General features: G+C 37.2%; 9 protein-coding genes across 9 annotated transcripts; 7 read left to right on the forward strand and 2 right to left on the reverse strand.

Annotated features, from left to right (window-relative positions):
• Positions 1-367: 367 nt before the first annotated feature.
• Positions 368-2,550, forward strand: GCK72_010518 (uncharacterized protein; the record flags this gene model as incomplete). Its single annotated transcript, XM_003110704.2, has 6 exons — positions 368-556; positions 845-1,182; positions 1,233-1,373; positions 1,423-1,831; positions 1,878-2,408; positions 2,464-2,550. 6 exons carry the CDS (start codon positions 368-370, stop codon positions 2,548-2,550), a joined length of 1,695 nt encoding a protein of 564 aa, XP_003110752.2.
• Positions 2,551-3,222: 672 nt separating this feature from the next.
• GCK72_010519 (uncharacterized protein) lies at positions 3,223-4,061 on the forward strand (the record flags this gene model as incomplete). Its single annotated transcript, XM_003110851.2, has 3 exons — positions 3,223-3,339; positions 3,538-3,879; positions 3,927-4,061. 3 exons carry the CDS (start codon positions 3,223-3,225, stop codon positions 4,059-4,061), a joined length of 594 nt encoding a protein of 197 aa, XP_003110899.2.
• Positions 4,062-4,564: 503 nt separating this feature from the next.
• GCK72_010520 (uncharacterized protein) lies at positions 4,565-6,737 on the forward strand (the record flags this gene model as incomplete). Its single annotated transcript, XM_053727909.1, has 8 exons — positions 4,565-4,690; positions 4,741-4,860; positions 4,907-5,250; positions 5,305-5,564; positions 5,653-6,031; positions 6,077-6,439; positions 6,485-6,581; positions 6,636-6,737. 8 exons carry the CDS (start codon positions 4,565-4,567, stop codon positions 6,735-6,737), a joined length of 1,791 nt encoding a protein of 596 aa, XP_053587486.1.
• Positions 6,738-6,908: 171 nt separating this feature from the next.
• On the forward strand, positions 6,909-7,412 carry GCK72_010521 (uncharacterized protein; the record flags this gene model as incomplete). Its single annotated transcript, XM_003110835.2, has 3 exons — positions 6,909-6,956; positions 7,002-7,196; positions 7,296-7,412. 3 exons carry the CDS (start codon positions 6,909-6,911, stop codon positions 7,410-7,412), a joined length of 360 nt encoding a protein of 119 aa, XP_003110883.2.
• A 547-nt stretch (positions 7,413-7,959) lies between these two features.
• GCK72_010522 (uncharacterized protein) lies at positions 7,960-9,115 on the forward strand (the record flags this gene model as incomplete). The annotated part of the gene is made up of 7 exons (XM_053727910.1): positions 7,960-8,093; positions 8,137-8,215; positions 8,263-8,394; positions 8,445-8,536; positions 8,581-8,673; positions 8,719-8,869; positions 8,921-9,115. 7 exons carry the CDS (start codon positions 7,960-7,962, stop codon positions 9,113-9,115), a joined length of 876 nt encoding a protein of 291 aa, XP_053587487.1.
• A 968-nt stretch (positions 9,116-10,083) lies between these two features.
• GCK72_010523 (uncharacterized protein) lies at positions 10,084-10,609 on the reverse strand (the record flags this gene model as incomplete). The annotated part of the gene is made up of 2 exons (XM_053727911.1): positions 10,084-10,211; positions 10,501-10,609. 2 exons carry the CDS (start codon positions 10,607-10,609, stop codon positions 10,084-10,086), a joined length of 237 nt encoding a protein of 78 aa, XP_053587488.1.
• Positions 10,094-10,825, forward strand: GCK72_010524 (uncharacterized protein; the record flags this gene model as incomplete). The annotated part of the gene is made up of 3 exons (XM_053727912.1): positions 10,094-10,228; positions 10,274-10,600; positions 10,649-10,825. 3 exons carry the CDS (start codon positions 10,094-10,096, stop codon positions 10,823-10,825), a joined length of 639 nt encoding a protein of 212 aa, XP_053587489.1.
• Positions 10,826-13,133: 2,308 nt separating this feature from the next.
• On the forward strand, positions 13,134-14,596 carry GCK72_010525 (uncharacterized protein; the record flags this gene model as incomplete). The annotated part of the gene is made up of 6 exons (XM_003110928.2): positions 13,134-13,384; positions 13,436-13,676; positions 13,921-14,008; positions 14,053-14,337; positions 14,384-14,486; positions 14,530-14,596. 6 exons carry the CDS (start codon positions 13,134-13,136, stop codon positions 14,594-14,596), a joined length of 1,035 nt encoding a protein of 344 aa, XP_003110976.1.
• A 118-nt stretch (positions 14,597-14,714) lies between these two features.
• GCK72_010526 (uncharacterized protein) lies at positions 14,715-15,868 on the reverse strand (the record flags this gene model as incomplete). The annotated part of the gene is made up of 5 exons (XM_053727913.1): positions 14,715-14,848; positions 14,899-15,154; positions 15,200-15,451; positions 15,501-15,766; positions 15,817-15,868. 5 exons carry the CDS (start codon positions 15,866-15,868, stop codon positions 14,715-14,717), a joined length of 960 nt encoding a protein of 319 aa, XP_053587490.1.
• Positions 15,869-15,939: the final 71 nt, after the last annotated feature.

Consider the following 15,939-nt stretch of genomic DNA (forward strand, 5'->3'; position numbering starts at 1 on the left):
CTTGTGACTCTGTCAATAGGTCCTTTCAGTCGTGTCTTACTGTAAGTCTCGTGCTGATCAGACTAGATTATCTACGAATTTCATTCGAATGGAACGGGCTAAAATCTCGTTTTTATAGAAGAGAACTCTGAAAGAAAAACAAATTTTAATATCTAGGTGGTTATTGCGAAACCTCCTTTCTCCTTCATTTTTTTCTTTTTTTGGTTCTCAAAAGGGGGTGGAGCTTAGTAGGATAGGGGGGCGAAATGGGCGGTACTCAATGTTGAGTTAGAGAGCTTACCCATTTGCTTCTTCTTATTCATTCCTCAATTTTTCTTCTGTACTATCTCCTCTCTCCCGTTCAAAAAAACAGATTTCAGGTAACAAGATGACCACTGAGAATGAATCTCCAGAGACTTCTGAGATCGATGACTCGAAACAAAATGAGCGGCGACGATCGACTACGGTAATAATGACAATGAATGTGACAATGCCAGCTGAAGGAGAAACGAATGGATTGAGAAGAAATGGAAGTATGAGAAGAAGACTATCCAAACAGAATGCAACTATCGAAGAGGTGAGAGAGATAGAGATGGAAATTTGTTATGAACACAATCATTTACTTTTCATGTCATCATTTTATATTGAGTCACAGAAGATACATCACTCTGATCCGATTTAAGAAAAATAGGGATAGTTAGAGATTACTTTGATCTTAGTTAACACAATTCCTTTTTATATTTTCCTGAAATTCTTATCCTTTCTGTTCATTTATCATTTCATTCCTGTATATTTTATGAAAGTGAGTGATCTGTCTCAAACTATTTCAACTAGTGTTCCTCTATTTCTTTCTCAATATTTTCAGCCAATCTCTCTTCTATCTATTTCTGATCCATCGGAAAGTTCTGATAAAACTGTTCCGTGTATAGAGGAACATCCAGAAGAGGGAAAAGAAGATTCTGGGGAAAAACCACCAATCGAACGAAGTGATGATCACAAGCTCCGCCCACCGGGACTTGCTCAGAAAAAGACGTGGTCAACTTCGAAATCATTGAGTCGTGAATCGAATGGAACAGAGTATTCGGATAGAAGTGGAACTGATCTACGCACGTTTGTTGATCGGACACTTCATAAAAGTGAAGAAGACAGGAAACAATTGTTGGAATTCGAACAGGAACTGAAAAATCTTATTCTTGATGAAAGGTTAGAAAGACGCATTGAATGAATGAATTTAATAAATGAATCGATTTCAGTGTTCAATCCAAAAAGTTCGAACTTCCGTCATCTTATCATCGTATGCTTCTTCACAGATGTGCTGCTTGGTTCGGTTTGGATCATAATGTAACGAACAAACAGACGGATATTGTAGTCAACAAATCGGAGAGAACTAAAATGTATTCGATATTCCTATATATAATTCAACACGTTTTGAGTATTTTTCAGGCCTGACGAGTGCTTCACTGACTTCATTCGTCATAATAATTACGTAGAGGACGGTTTCAAGAGACAAAATACTGGTGGATCGAGAAAAGAATTACATCATATGGAGTCATTTGGAGATCAAACAAGCCAATATGGAAGTCAGGCGAGTTTAAATCATGATTTACTCATGATGAGAAGAGCTCAATCGTTCGACGTGGCACCTGTTACTGGACCATCTGTGATGCAGTCGTCTCAACCAACTCAGCATGTTCGAGGACTTCCAATGAGACAACTTTCATTGAATTGTCCACAACAACAGATTGTTGGGTCACCAAATAGTGGAGCGCATGGGCATCAATGGGCACCACAAAGATCGTTCGATTGTTCTAATAATAGTTATTTATGTACTGGAAAACATCCAATTATGAGGGTAAGAGTTCTTTTAAAGTGTTTGAAAATAAAAAAGTGTTCTTCAGAAAGCTGAAAGTTTCGGCGGAATGACAAACGGAATAACTCATGGATGCTATGAATCGAATGTTCCAATGGTTTGTCAGACACCTCCATCTGTTATGGTTCATCATCATCATCACCATTCTCATGTCCAACAACCGACATCGAACTATACCGGCTACCAAGTATTTGATGAAATGCCAATGGGATCTCCAAATTATCCACCAGTTTCTGAACCTGGAATGTGTTCTCCTGGAGGAACATATTACGAATATGTTCCACAAGTTGTTCAACCTCAGCAGTACGCTCGTCCGATAAGATACATGTCTCATGATTATAACCAGCGAAGACCACCTTCTGCTGGGATGCAGTACATGTATGGGGCACCACAATATGTTCAATATCAGCCGATTGTTCATCCGGAAGTTGAAGTGATAGTTGATCCTGTTCAAACACAACCGTTCCCACCCGTTACTCATTTTGTGGTGCCTCCAGCTGACCAACAACAAGGATATGCATCATGTCACCAAGCGGAAACTGCGAATAGTTTTATAAAGGTAAGTGTGTCACAATGAGATGACCATAGTTGTTGAAAATAGAAGAAAGATTTAGGCGAGCATTGATGGTGGATACGGAAGCATGAATCAAGAAACGGAGAGCTCTGGTAACGCTGAGAAGGTGGAGGAAATTTCGCAGTAATAATTTGTTCTTAATGTAAATTTTATTCGCAGATTTGATTTGAAAATTGTTCTCCTATTGCTATTTCCTTTTTCTCTTTCTCTCACTCCGTATTTAGCGCGCTTTAGATTGTGATAAATTGAACGAGATATCGCCAAACATCTGGATCCGAACGGAATATTACGATTATGAATATGATTCGAAATACGGATTTTTCATCTCTAGTCATTTTATAGATATCTTTATTTTTGTATGTTTCTCGCTTTCTATCTTTTTCCCTATTCTTACTTTTTCTAGCTACTGTCCTCTGTACAATATTGTCTCTGAACAAAATTTTCTCTCGATTTCGCCACAAATCATATGAAAGCTTATGATTTTTGTCTGAATTTGAAAATAAACCTGGGATTCGTAAGTGTTTTCATTTCTCATACAATTTTAGATGTTTCCTTGTTTTATTCCGCTATTGAAAGACTATCTTGTCAGCAAAGCCTAATTTTAAAATATAATTTAGGCCACTATGTTTTTGAATGAGTAAACTTAAGTTAACTTGGCAACAAAAAGTTTCTCGGGAGCGGGAACTTTGTGCCACGCCCACTTATGGTGTCCCGACAGGGTGGTAGAGCGCCAGTACATAAGGTGTTTGAAACCTGTTTACTGTTCATTTCTTTCATTTTTTTCGCTCCCTAACTAAAAATGGCTAATCGCGTCGCTCTCCCACGCCAGAAGGCAGCTAAGCAAGCTTCCCCAAAGGCTCCGAAGTCACCAAAGTCTCCAGCAGCTAGAGCTGGAAAGGCAGCAAAAGCCGAAAAGGTAAGCAAAATGTTTTCGAAAATACGATCAGGGAGCATTTGTCCAAAAAATCGGTATAACCGGATAAACTTCCATCAGTGCCCGTAAAAATCTTACGCATGACTGTTTATATGCGTTCGGTTTTGGTTTTCTGTTAAAAGCTACTCTGTTTTCAAGAAGATTCGTCCCATTAGGCGTTTCTCATTGTAATTTTTACAGACTGCTGTTGCAAGCAAGATCCCGAAGGTTCAGAAGATCAAGGCTGTCGCCGATCATCCAGCTTACTTGGTCATGGTTACCGCCGCAATCAACGACTTGAAGGAGAGAAAGGGTGCTTCTAAACAAGCGATCTTGAAGCACATCTCCAACAGCTTCCATCTCGTCAACGCTGTTAACACCGAGAAAAAAGTTCGCAGCAAGCTCGCTCTTGCCCTCAAGAAAGGAGTGGCTTCTGGAGCTCTTCTCCAAGTCACGGGAACCGGAGCGAGCGGAAGATTCAAGCTCGCCAAGGCTGGAGCGACTCCAAAAGCTCCATCAACACCAAAGGCTGCAAAGAAGACGGTAAGTAACTGAATATGCAGCTTCTGTCAATGACTTCAATTTTACAGTCTGTTGTTGCTCCATCTCCAAGCGAGAAGAAGGCCAAATCGCCAAAGAAGGCTGCCGTCAAGCCAGCTGCTAAGAAAAACAAGAAGGCGCCAGTCACCAAGAAGACATCCGCCAAAGCCGAGGTGGCTGTCTAGGCCTTAATTATTCTGTTTCATTTTAACCCCTGAGCATGTCTTGTAGTTGTGGCCTCTGTCACATGTTTCTCTAGGCCTTCTTTTTTTGTAAATACCATTTGGTAGTAAAAACAACATTTCTCTCAAAGCATACATGAAGCTCAATCCTACTCGTATCACTAATAAAAAGATACAATAAATCATATAACTGCTTCAAATCTTCATATAAATTCGTTCAATCATGGTATAAATTTCAACATGTTACCTGAGCATAACAGTAAAATTAAGCGACACAATTTTATAGACTCCCGGATCCATCTTTCCTCTTTTTCTGTGCCCATACGTTTAGGATTTTAGGCCTTCAAATTTTTTAACAACGCGCCGTCCGAAAATCTTGTGCGTGCGGTCTAGGTTTGCCTCGGCCGTCAACTGTGTAGTCCTCGTGGACAAGTTGTTAACAGAAAATATTTTCACATTTATTGGTTCGCTCGAACTTTTTCAAACTGTCTGATAACCTTCTTAAGATGTCTGTTAATGTCCGTGTGGTGAAACGATCAACGGAGGAAACGAAGAAAAAAGAACCTGAGGTGAAACTAACAGAAAAGTCAACTAAACTGTTGGAGAGCATCGAAAAAATGGATGTCGCCGAGGTAAACTAATTGAATAATATGATTAAGAGCTAGAACCAATAATATAACAGAAACTATTCAATCTCGAAGACAAAATTGCGATTGAAATGACTCATGATGCCATTTTCGAAGAGTTCAATGAGGACTACAAGTTTCTCAGAGCAGCATTAGAAGAGTATATGGAAGGAAAAGTGAGCCCAGTTTTTTTCAGGGCATAAAAGATAAGAAATATTTCAGCCGACCACCACAGCTTCACTTGCAAAAGTAGCCCGTCTGAGGCGGAATACTCGTTTATGTCATTACGCAACCGCTCAAATGAGAAAAGAAGTAGCAGAACGGATGGATCTCGTAGATGCCAAGCTTCTTCAGTTACAAAATGTTACAAGCGAAGTACAGCATATTCAAAAAGAAATCGATCGTTGTTTGGACTTTAGCGCCGGCGATGAAGGACTTGAACTTATTCCAGTTGAAGAATTTTACGCAGAAGCTCCAGTGACACTATCTAAACCAGATGAAACTACAGGCAATGAACACGAACAGTACTTAGTCAGACTGCAGTACGAGGATGATCAAAGACGAGAGTAAGTTATTAGGTTGAACAATACTGATATTAAAATCTGGTGTTAACTCTCCAGATTACTATCTACGCTTAATGAACTCGAAGGGCGTAGAAATGTACTACAAAGTGATATTCGTGGCAAAGAAGTTCGTCTTCAAGGATTAAAACCAAAACTCGAGGATCTTGCTAAAGTGGCAGAACCAGTGTTCGACATAGTAGGTGCGAAGTTCAAGGATCTCAAATTAGATGGAGAACAACGAAAATTATCACTGGCATTGCCAGCTCCTCTCGCGGTTGCTCATATTCACGCAACAGCGTACAAGGAGATACACGATGGTAATTCACCTTATTTCATACTTGTCCGGGTCGGGCCGTGACAAGTATGCCTTATTGTATATGGGTAAAACAATATTTGAAATTGCAGATAAGATGTTTGAGTTCCGTATTGTCGGCAGCAATGACACTGTTAAACATCCCAAGGATGAAGCAGAAACGAAACGTCGAAGAAAAGAAGACGAATCAACTCAGGAAAAGATTAACGAAACGGCCACAAAAATATTAGATGTTCATCCTATGAGTCTTGAATTCGATATTGAATGTGCTAATGAAATAAAAATCACGATGACAATCCAATATCTGACAGAGCTGAAGGTTACAACAGCGAAATGGATGGTTCACGGAGATTCCAAAGCTAGGAAATCAGTTCTTTTCTGCGCTGATTCGTTAATGTCTGACTTATTCGAGAATGACTCCGGAGATAAATGCCCTAACAAAGTTGGAAGTTTGAAGATTGAGCATCTGAAGTATGTACCATTTTTCCATCTCTTGAACACGTATACAATTTTCAGACTCAATTTCAATTCAAACGCAAAAAGCACAGGAAAACCGTATTTATTCATACAAGAATTGAGTGGCTCTGACCAGCAAATCGAGGGAGTCGCTGTCACGGAGCATCTGCGTAAAATAGTAAAAGCAATTCGACAGAGAGTAGCAGACCGATGTGCATTGGACAGTATCATTCGGGATTTGGAATCGAAGAAAACAGAGGGACTCGAAGTTGCAACGGATGTGAAGATTTGTTCTTTCAAGAATTGTGAAGATGAAGCATTTATTGCATCGATTCCTACATCTCTGCGTGATCAAATATCTGGAGGGACATCATCAGATCGTTTTTCTTTCAAATTAGAAGCTACGAATGGTGATAATAAAAAGTAACTGTTCACGAGCTGTACAAACTAATAATTTTCATCTTACAGACTCATCGTATTCTTGTCTATCCCTTCAGATTATCCTCGTCACGCAGCTCTTTTCGGAATAAATGCACCGGAAGATGCCAACTCGGAGATAGTCAACGTATGTACTTTTTAATCTAATTGCATTTTCCCAATCTCAACGTATATTTTTCAGGGAATTGAAGAACGTTTGAACGACGAGTCGCTATATGTAGACAATCCAAGCAGTCTCAAGGAGCAATTGAGCCTTCTACTGAAACACTTTGATCTTTCTTGATTTCCCTATGTGATCTCTTTCCCCACTAATTTTCATCATGAATTTTTATTCCAATACATTTTTAAATATAGATGAATGTCGTCATAAACTTAAAGGGGTTTACTCCTGATTCTTATTATCTAACGGCATCGATGTTGTGAAAAAGTGTTCAATCTTTCATTTTCAGACAATATGGGAGGAGTCACTTCGAAAGTAAACGTGGACGTTGTGCAAGACCAGGTGAACAATATATTCGCTGAAAATTTCGTACTTGAAAAATTATAGGTGAAAAAAGATCCCGTGGTGATGTACACAAAAACGTCATGCACATTCTGTAATAAAGCAAAGGATTTGTTCGCTGATGTGAAAGTCGCATACAAAGAAGTGAACTTGGACAATCTCAAAGCAGCTCAACCAAACGATTATCTCGGAATTGTTAATGGACTAGTTTACACGACAAGACAGACAAGTGTGCCTCAGGTAGGTGAAATGCGTTAATTGTAATGAAGAGTTCGTAAATGAATGAGCAATATAGTATCACATAGACTTTATGGTTCTAAAAACAACTTTAATTTTCAGATCTTCATTTGCGGCAGATTCGTTGGTGGATACACAGAACTTGATGCTCTCCGCAATTCTGGTCACCTCTTCGAAGCAATCGCTCAATGTACTGGAGAGAACGCCCCTCACGAATAATCATAATTTTCGATTATTTATACATTCAATTAGCCCAAAACTCACCTACCTCTAAACTTGTATGTCTAAGTCTGCTGTATTCATAAACTTGTGAATTTTTGTGTGATGTTGGTTACAATGACCTAAAAAAGAGTTCATGATCGTTGAATCATAGGAAAATGTATAAAAATACAGTGCAGAGAGCAAACTCGAAGAGTATTCAACTCTTCTTTTTTGCATCGAGGTAAGCGTTCCGATTCATAATTCTTCCTAACCTGAATCCTTCAAAAGCAGCTTTTTCAACTCCAAAAATCATATTTCTCCTATCTTCCTCTCTCACTTCTCTCTTTTTTCTATTGACATTTCATCGTTTTCGTATCTATTCCCACTTGCATAGACCAACAACACACATGTTATTTTTCTTCTTTTTCATTCTCATTTCTCTTCAACACCACCACTATTTTCTGCTTTTCCTACACTTTTCTCCTCAAATGTTTCATGGAAATGGCTGCTGCCTTTTTTCTTTTTTGCTTCCTTTACATATAGTTATTATTTTTTGCAGAGAACAATGGAGAAACCAATGTCTCTATTATCAATTGAGACAGTTCTTTGTCAAATGAAAATTGAAAATCTTTGGAGAATTCGAGGGCAGAATCAAGTTCTGAAAATGATTTCAGACGGAGCTCCGGTTCAGGGAACAAAGTGAATAGTCAACTATTGAGTCTTTTTACATTAAGATTTTCAGAAAATGGCAAGTTAGAACAGTATGGATTGAAGAAGATAGAATCGGATCTCAATACGATGAGAACGATCAGCCTACATTTGTATGATTTCATATACAAACCTTTTATTATTTTGTTGTTAATCTCAGGTAACACTGAAAGGAACGAAACAAACGAGATGGGTTTCTCCAAGAGTCATTTGTTGTGTCAACGCCAATTTAGAAGCTATACAAACATCAATTCTTCCTGTTTCAACTTCATTCTGTAAGAATCTTTTATCGGTGAGGAATCCGTTTTTGTTGATTTATTTCTTGGAAATATACAATTTCAGATCAATTTAGAATCTGAAAAAGAAGAATCTCAAAATTATTTTCAATCTGTTCTTGAGTTAGCCAAAAGAAGTTTCAAACTTGAATCTTTATGGTTAGTGGAAGGTTTTATTTTAAAAGTGAATTAGTTTCTTTCAGTTTACACATCAAAAATCTCACAGAAGCTCAATTATTGGAAGCTTTCAGAAGTTTCAATTTGGATGTAAATATGAAAGAATATATAAGTATCAGGTATCAAATATTTTGATGTGAAAAACTCGATGAATTGTTATTCAGTATGAATGTAAATGCTGATCTTACACCGAGGTTTGTTGAAGAGTTCTTATCGGCTCGTGGAATCACAAAACAACGACTTCTTTTGATAAGAAGAGCAGAAGAAGGAGAAGAGGAAACACTCAACAGAGCTGCTGTCTTGAAATTCTTTGAAGTTGGTTTATTCAGTTATTCGAAAAAAACAACATTCACGAGAACATTTCAGAATCCGAATAATGTAAGAGATCTTCGATATTTGAAAGTTGAGAGAATGGATCGAGAAATTGCGTATTCGCTAATTGATGATCTACAGCAGAGACATGCAAACGGACATGTATTCTATCAGAATGGAGCAATTGGGTTCACAGTTGGAACATCAATGACTTCTGGGACACAAATCGAATTTCTTTCTCTTGTCTAGACAGTTTAGTATCTTGAGACACTCAAAAAGACAGAAAGACTTATGTAATTCATGTAAAAACTCACTATAACTTCACGTTTCAAAGCTTAAAAAACTCAGGGAATAGGTTTTGTAAAACTTCAAATTTTCATTGTAAAAATTTCAAAACTTCTCGAATCAGTTTCCAAAACTTATATTCATTAATCACTTTTCTAGGTCTTCCAATTTTATGCAATGTTATAATTTCCAAATGCAAATCCCCCAGTTTCTGTCCAATTTCTCTTTCTTCTCATTCCCCGTTCTGAAAACTTCAAAGGCAGTCTTCATTCTTTCTTCTGACCATGTTAAGATTGCCAAGATATTCTCAATTTTCTCAATTTTAAACTCTGTGAATAAACTCTTCAACATTGTTTCATTTTATTTTTTTTAATCTGAAAAAAAAACCGAAACAAAGCGTTTTAACACAAAGCTTTTAGAATAGAGATGAAGCAATATATCAGAATATGAAAATCTTAAAATGAAGAAAAACAGCAAAAGTTCACGAGACAGATGAGATTGTGATTCTGTCTCTTGAGATTTCTAAGGATTCGTCTGAAACAAAAATAGCTCACACGACAACTTTATGATAAAGTAGCTCAATTATATCCTGAAACAAACATGTTTTTAGTCCTTTTTTCATTCGAATGTTGCCTTTTTGTTTCCCATTTCATAAAATTATGTCAATATGCCATAATTTTATGTCTGAAAATAGTTAGAAGTAGCCTCCTGAAACTGACATCTTCTCAAAATAAACTTCTGAATCACATACTTCCCTCTCTAAATTTGTCTAGAAAGTTGAAGAATAGTTTTGAGTCTCCTCTACATTAATTTCCGCGTGACCTTTCCACGCCCTCCACGTGTTCCATCTGATTCAATGGTCCGCTTTCACAGTCTGGAAAAAAGTGTTATTACGGAACTGAAATCACTATCAGTAAAGTTTTGATTTCTTTTCACGCTATAATGGCCGATGTTGCTGATCCTCCAACTGTCTCCATCAAAGCGGCGAGATCCAAAGTCGCGGTATCTGCCAAAGCGACTCGAAAACCATCAGCACCGAAAACTGCGAAGTCGACAAAGTCTGCAAAAGGGAATAAGGTAAAAACGGAATTTCCAATAACTTTAAAATCTAGTCAATTCCAGAGCAATGCAGTTCCAAGAGTCCAGAAACCAAAATCCGCTGTCGATCATCCATCGTATTTAGTTATGATTGTTGAAGCCATCAAGAAGATTGACGATAGAAGAGGTGCCACTCATCAAGCAATTCACAAGAATATCAATACGAATTACAATTTGGATGCTAAATTATCCCGTACTCACATCTCTGCTGCTCTCAAAAAAGGTGTCACTTCTGGAGCTATCATTCAAACCTCTGGAAGTGGAGCTAGTGGAAGATTCAAGGTTGGAGCTCCGAAGAGAGCAACCGCTGCTTCGAAGAGCGACACCACCAAATCTGGTTCCATCTCCAAGGTCGTACATTTCATATTGTTATAGAATCGCATATTGATATAATTCCAGACTACTTCAGCAACTATGTCAACTAAGAGTACCAAGTCAGCAACCAAGAGCGTCTCTGTCAAGAAGAGCAAGAAGACTCCAGCAAAGAGCAAGAAAGCGCCATCAAAGAGCAAGAAACCGTTCACCAAAAGTCAGAAGGCCCCATCCAAGAAGACAATGAAACCAAAGAAAGTCTGAACTGTCCTCTTGAACTTGTCTAAAATCATCTAATGAATCGAAATTTGAGTTTTTAAGAAAAAGAGTTATTCAATTTTCAATGTTCTGATCCAAACATCTCACAATTGGAGCATTGGTCATTTCGAAATCTTATTTGAATGTTCTCCGTCTCAATTGGGTTTCCTCTATCCATTGTCTCCTATAATCCTGATGGGTATTCATTTCTTCTTCTCTCTTCAACGAGAAACTATAGCTTCTCCTCCTTTTAGTCCCCATCCCTATTGTGTCTCTCAATTATTTATTTGACTCGTGTGAAATTTATCACAAATTCCTTTCGAAAAATAGATCACAAGTGGCTCGAAAGATACAACAGCTGAAACCTTTTCCTCTTCTTTTCTTTTGAAATGAAATTCCGTGTTGTGGTCAAATTGAGAAGAAGAGAAAAGTCTCGCGAACTGAAAAAACGAAAACACTATAAAACGACAACGCCTCGACTCCTTTTTCCTTTTTTCATTCTAAAAGTTCTCAGTTAAAAAAATTATTTTTCAAGTATTTAGTTTAATATGAATATCGAAATGCTTGAATCCTAGAAACTGTCAAACATTTCTTCTAAAAGAAAACAGCTGAAAACACCAGTTTTCCCATGTTCATTTTCAAATAACAAAGAAGAACAACTTTCGATTTCCTGGAAAAAGTTGATGTTCAATTTAATTTCTTTCCATTTTAATAATGATGTCGCAAGTTTTCAATGGGAGGTTTTGTTGTTGCAATGGAGTTATTATAAACTTGGCTCGTGATGATGACATTATTAAAAATGAATTCTGCTCCTTTTCTGCATCAGCATCATTTCAAATTCTCCCTTTCCAAGGGTTTTCTTGATTTCTGAACTACAATACTTGTAGCAAAAGTTACTCTTTCAACTGATCTTTAGTTCCAAAATAACTCTTCCTTCTTCTCGTCATCCATTCACATTAACTAATCCTTTTCTCTTCATCTTCAACTCCTCTAGATTCCTTTAAATTGGCTTCTGAGTCCATCATTGTACCCCTTATGACCGCCCGGATTATTCGCTTTCTTGCCGACAAAAACGAAAAAGAAAAAGAAAACATTACGCCACCAAATCGTTCTAATCTTCACTAAATTATGTGTTCTTAACCAATTTTTCGTTTCAATTTTAACCCTCTCCGAATTCTTTTTTTCTGCATTCAATTGGGTGCCTTCGAGTTATTCCATGAGTACTCTCGTTTCGTTGTAAACTCCAAAACGCTGCCCTTCTTGTTGACTGGTTCTCTTCCTAACTTCTCCAGACATACGTATCTTTTCCTTTTTGTCATCACACGTTTATTTGACTTTCAAGTTTCTAAAATTCGTAATTTTTCGAATTTCGTATAAATCGTATTTGCCTTATTGATAATAGAAACATACTTATTGATTAAACATAGTTTTTTTTTAAACTTCTGTCTGTGTGTGTTTCTCCTTAATCCCTCTCTTAGTTCCGATGAATCCTATTGCTTCAGAGACACCTTCAGAATTGAAAATATTAATTCTACAATCTCATTAAATTGGAACTCTAGGTGTCGTCTAATAAGCAAATGAACCAACTCTTTATTCTCTTCAATGTAGTCTGTCCTGAAAGAAAAAATATGCAAATTATGCATAAAACAAAATCTATTTTACTCTTTTTATTGTATCCGCCCAAGTTTTCAAAAACAACTCTTTTCTTTCGACGCTTTGACTTTTGAGTTTCTAGAAGAGAAAACTATTGTTCCATCTGACATCAAACTGATGCCATAGTCCAAAAACCGAAATATTTTCCTGTCGAACATCGAGATAGCTTACCAACGTACTCTTTAGATCATTATATATTTTCTATTCCTATTTTTTATGAATTTTCTGGCTACAGGTGAAATAAATTTAATATCAGAGTTTTAAGTTAGTTTCTAAATTCAAATTAATATGTTTCCTTTTGGATTCTCCAGAAAAGTAAACATAAAATTATTAAACCTTGAGAAGAAAACATCGGAAGCTAGATCCTGGATCCCAAGTTTTCGAAGTGATCATCAAAAAAAACAAAGAGACTCGACATTTCCCAAACATATCCGTTTTCTGTCTGTTCATTTTCTCGTTTCTCTCTTTAAAAAGTAACTTTTCCTTCCTCTCACACATATTCTTCATTCCTTTTTCACTTTCTCCTACAAACTATAAAATACAAACCATAAACATTCCAATCGGTTACGTCTCTTTGCTCTCTCCTTTTTCTTTTTCAACCGTCTTCTTTTGATCTGTTTTCTCTTCACCCTCTCCCTCTCAAAACAGTTATTTTTCAGCAATGAATTCATCTCACTATTCTGCAAATGCCACATTCATTGGTCCCCCACCAACCTTTCATCAAATTCTCGCTATCACTCTGATGACAATAAAAATAATATTGAATTCGATAGGATTGATTCTGAACTGTTTTTTACTCTACATGATTGTTCAAAACTATCAAAAATTGCACAAGACATTCAGCATCCTCCTCACATACACTCTTATAAACGATTGCCTCATTTCAGTTACTCTTCTCTTAACAATTAAACGGTTAGTTGATGTTTGTTTCGATGATCATCCCTCGCTTTCTCTTTATTCCAGAATAATTCAATGTCATGAGACTCTCGCAATGGTTTTCTTTGGTCCATGTACATATATATCCACTTCATTTTGTCATGTTCTTGATGCAGTTCACCTTCATGCCCTTCAGAATTGGATATTATCCCAGATTCTGCTGATTGGTTTTCGAACAGCAATGCTCTCATCTGCTCAGTCGTTTCTTTCTGTCAAACGAACAATATTTTTCTGTGTTTTAGCATGGCTTCCCGGTCTTGTCTCATTGGTGAGTCTTTTGATGATTCATTAGGAACTTTGATTTGAATGGCTGGAAGAAGATGAATCGAATTGAGAAAATCTGTCAGATCAAACCAGAGAAAAAGACTCGGCTTTTGACTAGAGATAACGACTCGATCTTTTGTCGGATACTGTAGTTTTAGATTTCTCACTTCTAGTCAGATCTTTTAGTTTAAATTTTTTAACGTATAACCGTCCCAAGAAACCTATTAGCGCAATAAGTATTTTTCCAGGTATTACATGTTACCTACAAATTCTCGCGTCCTCGACTACTCGAACTGATTCATAGATGCTATGATGAAGATTTCTCCTATAGTTACAGTAAGTCCCTTTCTCTTTTTTCCTTTTTTCACATTTACTTTCAGTTAGTGGATATGAATCATTCTACAATTCTCCACTACCATTTACGATAGTAATGTTATTAGTCCCAAATGTTCCTCATTATTTTCTTGCTTACTGCTTCCGGCACAAACAGAATCATGATCTAAAACGACGAACAATGTCAACGTCGACCCTTCGGATGCATACAACTCTTCGGAAAGTGTCCACAATGAAAGCATTTCTTCCACTATTCCTTCTTGCTGATGTCTTAATTTATTTCTTTTGTCAATTAGAAGTTCTACCTCCACAGTTTATCGAGTATTTTCTAGGTGAGCTAAATCACATACTTCATGAGATGTAATTATTTGATTACAGGCACGATCTCCAGTTCTATAAATATATTGAATCCAGTCATTGCAATTTGTTGTTTCCGGCCGTACCGAAAAATGTTCAAAGAGTATTACCGACTCATCTTATCGTAAGTTTTTTGGGAATAAAAGAAAACATTCAATTATTTTCAGAAAGTTATCTGCCCATCCAAAAGTAATGTTCTCAGAAGGAAGTTCTGACGAAGTTGTCAATCTGTGAATACTTTTTGAATAAAACGGCTGAAACTGTTTGGATAAATTTTTCAAAAAATATTTTTTACAAAGAAAAAGAGATACAATTGAAAGTGGTTCTTTTTAATGAGAAATCCAGTAACTATTTACAAACGACTGCTTCCGGCCCACATGATCCATCCAGGTAGTTTAACCCAACTTGGGACGAAGTTGGCTGTGGTATTCCATCCCATATGTTGAAGAAGAAAAGTGAGAGAACGGAAGTTTGGTGGTCTGAGTCCTGAAAAAAAACAATTCAATTTTCAACTACTCTTTCAAAACATGCATTACCATCAATATCAACGAATCCATATTCTCTTCCAAGATCTTCGGTAACCAGAATTCTGCCAGTCTTATCCATTCTTCGTGGATCTGAAGCAAGTGCTACTACAGCTTTTCCTGGATATTCGACAGTCTCTCCGTTCGCAAATATATCAGAATTCTTTACATCAGCTCTTGGTTTTCCATCAGCATCTTTGAAGAACTTGCTGACAAGTTCAGTTCTCACGGCTCCTGGCCAAATTGACACGACACAGACGTTCTTTTTCTGAAATAAAATAACTAGTAAATAGAAAATTCGAGTCAAACTAACAGCCAATTCAACTGCAGTATCTGCTGACAATCTATCGAGAGCCTGTTTTCCAACACCGTATGCAACATTGAAGAGATAACGAAGACCTCCAGCTGAGCTGACATTCACAATGAGTCCTTTGTTTTGTGGAGCCATCAAACGAGCAGCATAGACGGTGCAGAAGTAATGATTGCGAAGTCCGACGTTGTTGATTGTATCCCAAACGTACGGATCAGTCTCGTAGAATGGCTTTCCCATATTTTCAGAGATTGTCTACAATTTAAATTATTCTGAGAATCGTAAACTGCTAAACAAATCTTACCGTAACCCCTTGATAAGCATTATTAACAAGAATATCAAGTTGTCCATGATGATCTTTTTCGATGATTTCGAAGAAATTCTTGACTTCTTCCATATTTTGATGATCTACATATCGAGCGATTCCTTTTCCGCCTCTCTTCGTTATCTCCTCAGCAGTTTCTTCTAATCCAGTCAAACCAACTTTTCCGTTCAAACTCTCTTCTGGTTTACGTCCGGTAATATAAACAGTTGCTCCAGCTTCACCGAGTTGGAGTGCGATTCCACGTCCTGTAAGCTGTTGTAGTTTAGAACCCAAACTTAAGGAAATCTTATATTACCTATTCCACGAGATGCTCCCGTAACAATCGCAATTTGTCCAGCAAGTGACATGTTGCTTTCGATACCTTAAAATCTAAAGTTGTAAATGATTACTAAACGTCCAGCTGGAAAAACGGATAAAT

Source organism: Caenorhabditis remanei, chromosome III, assembly GCF_010183535.1.
Source record: "Caenorhabditis remanei strain PX506 chromosome III, whole genome shotgun sequence".
Lineage (NCBI taxonomy): Eukaryota > Metazoa > Nematoda > Chromadorea > Rhabditida > Rhabditidae > Caenorhabditis > Caenorhabditis remanei.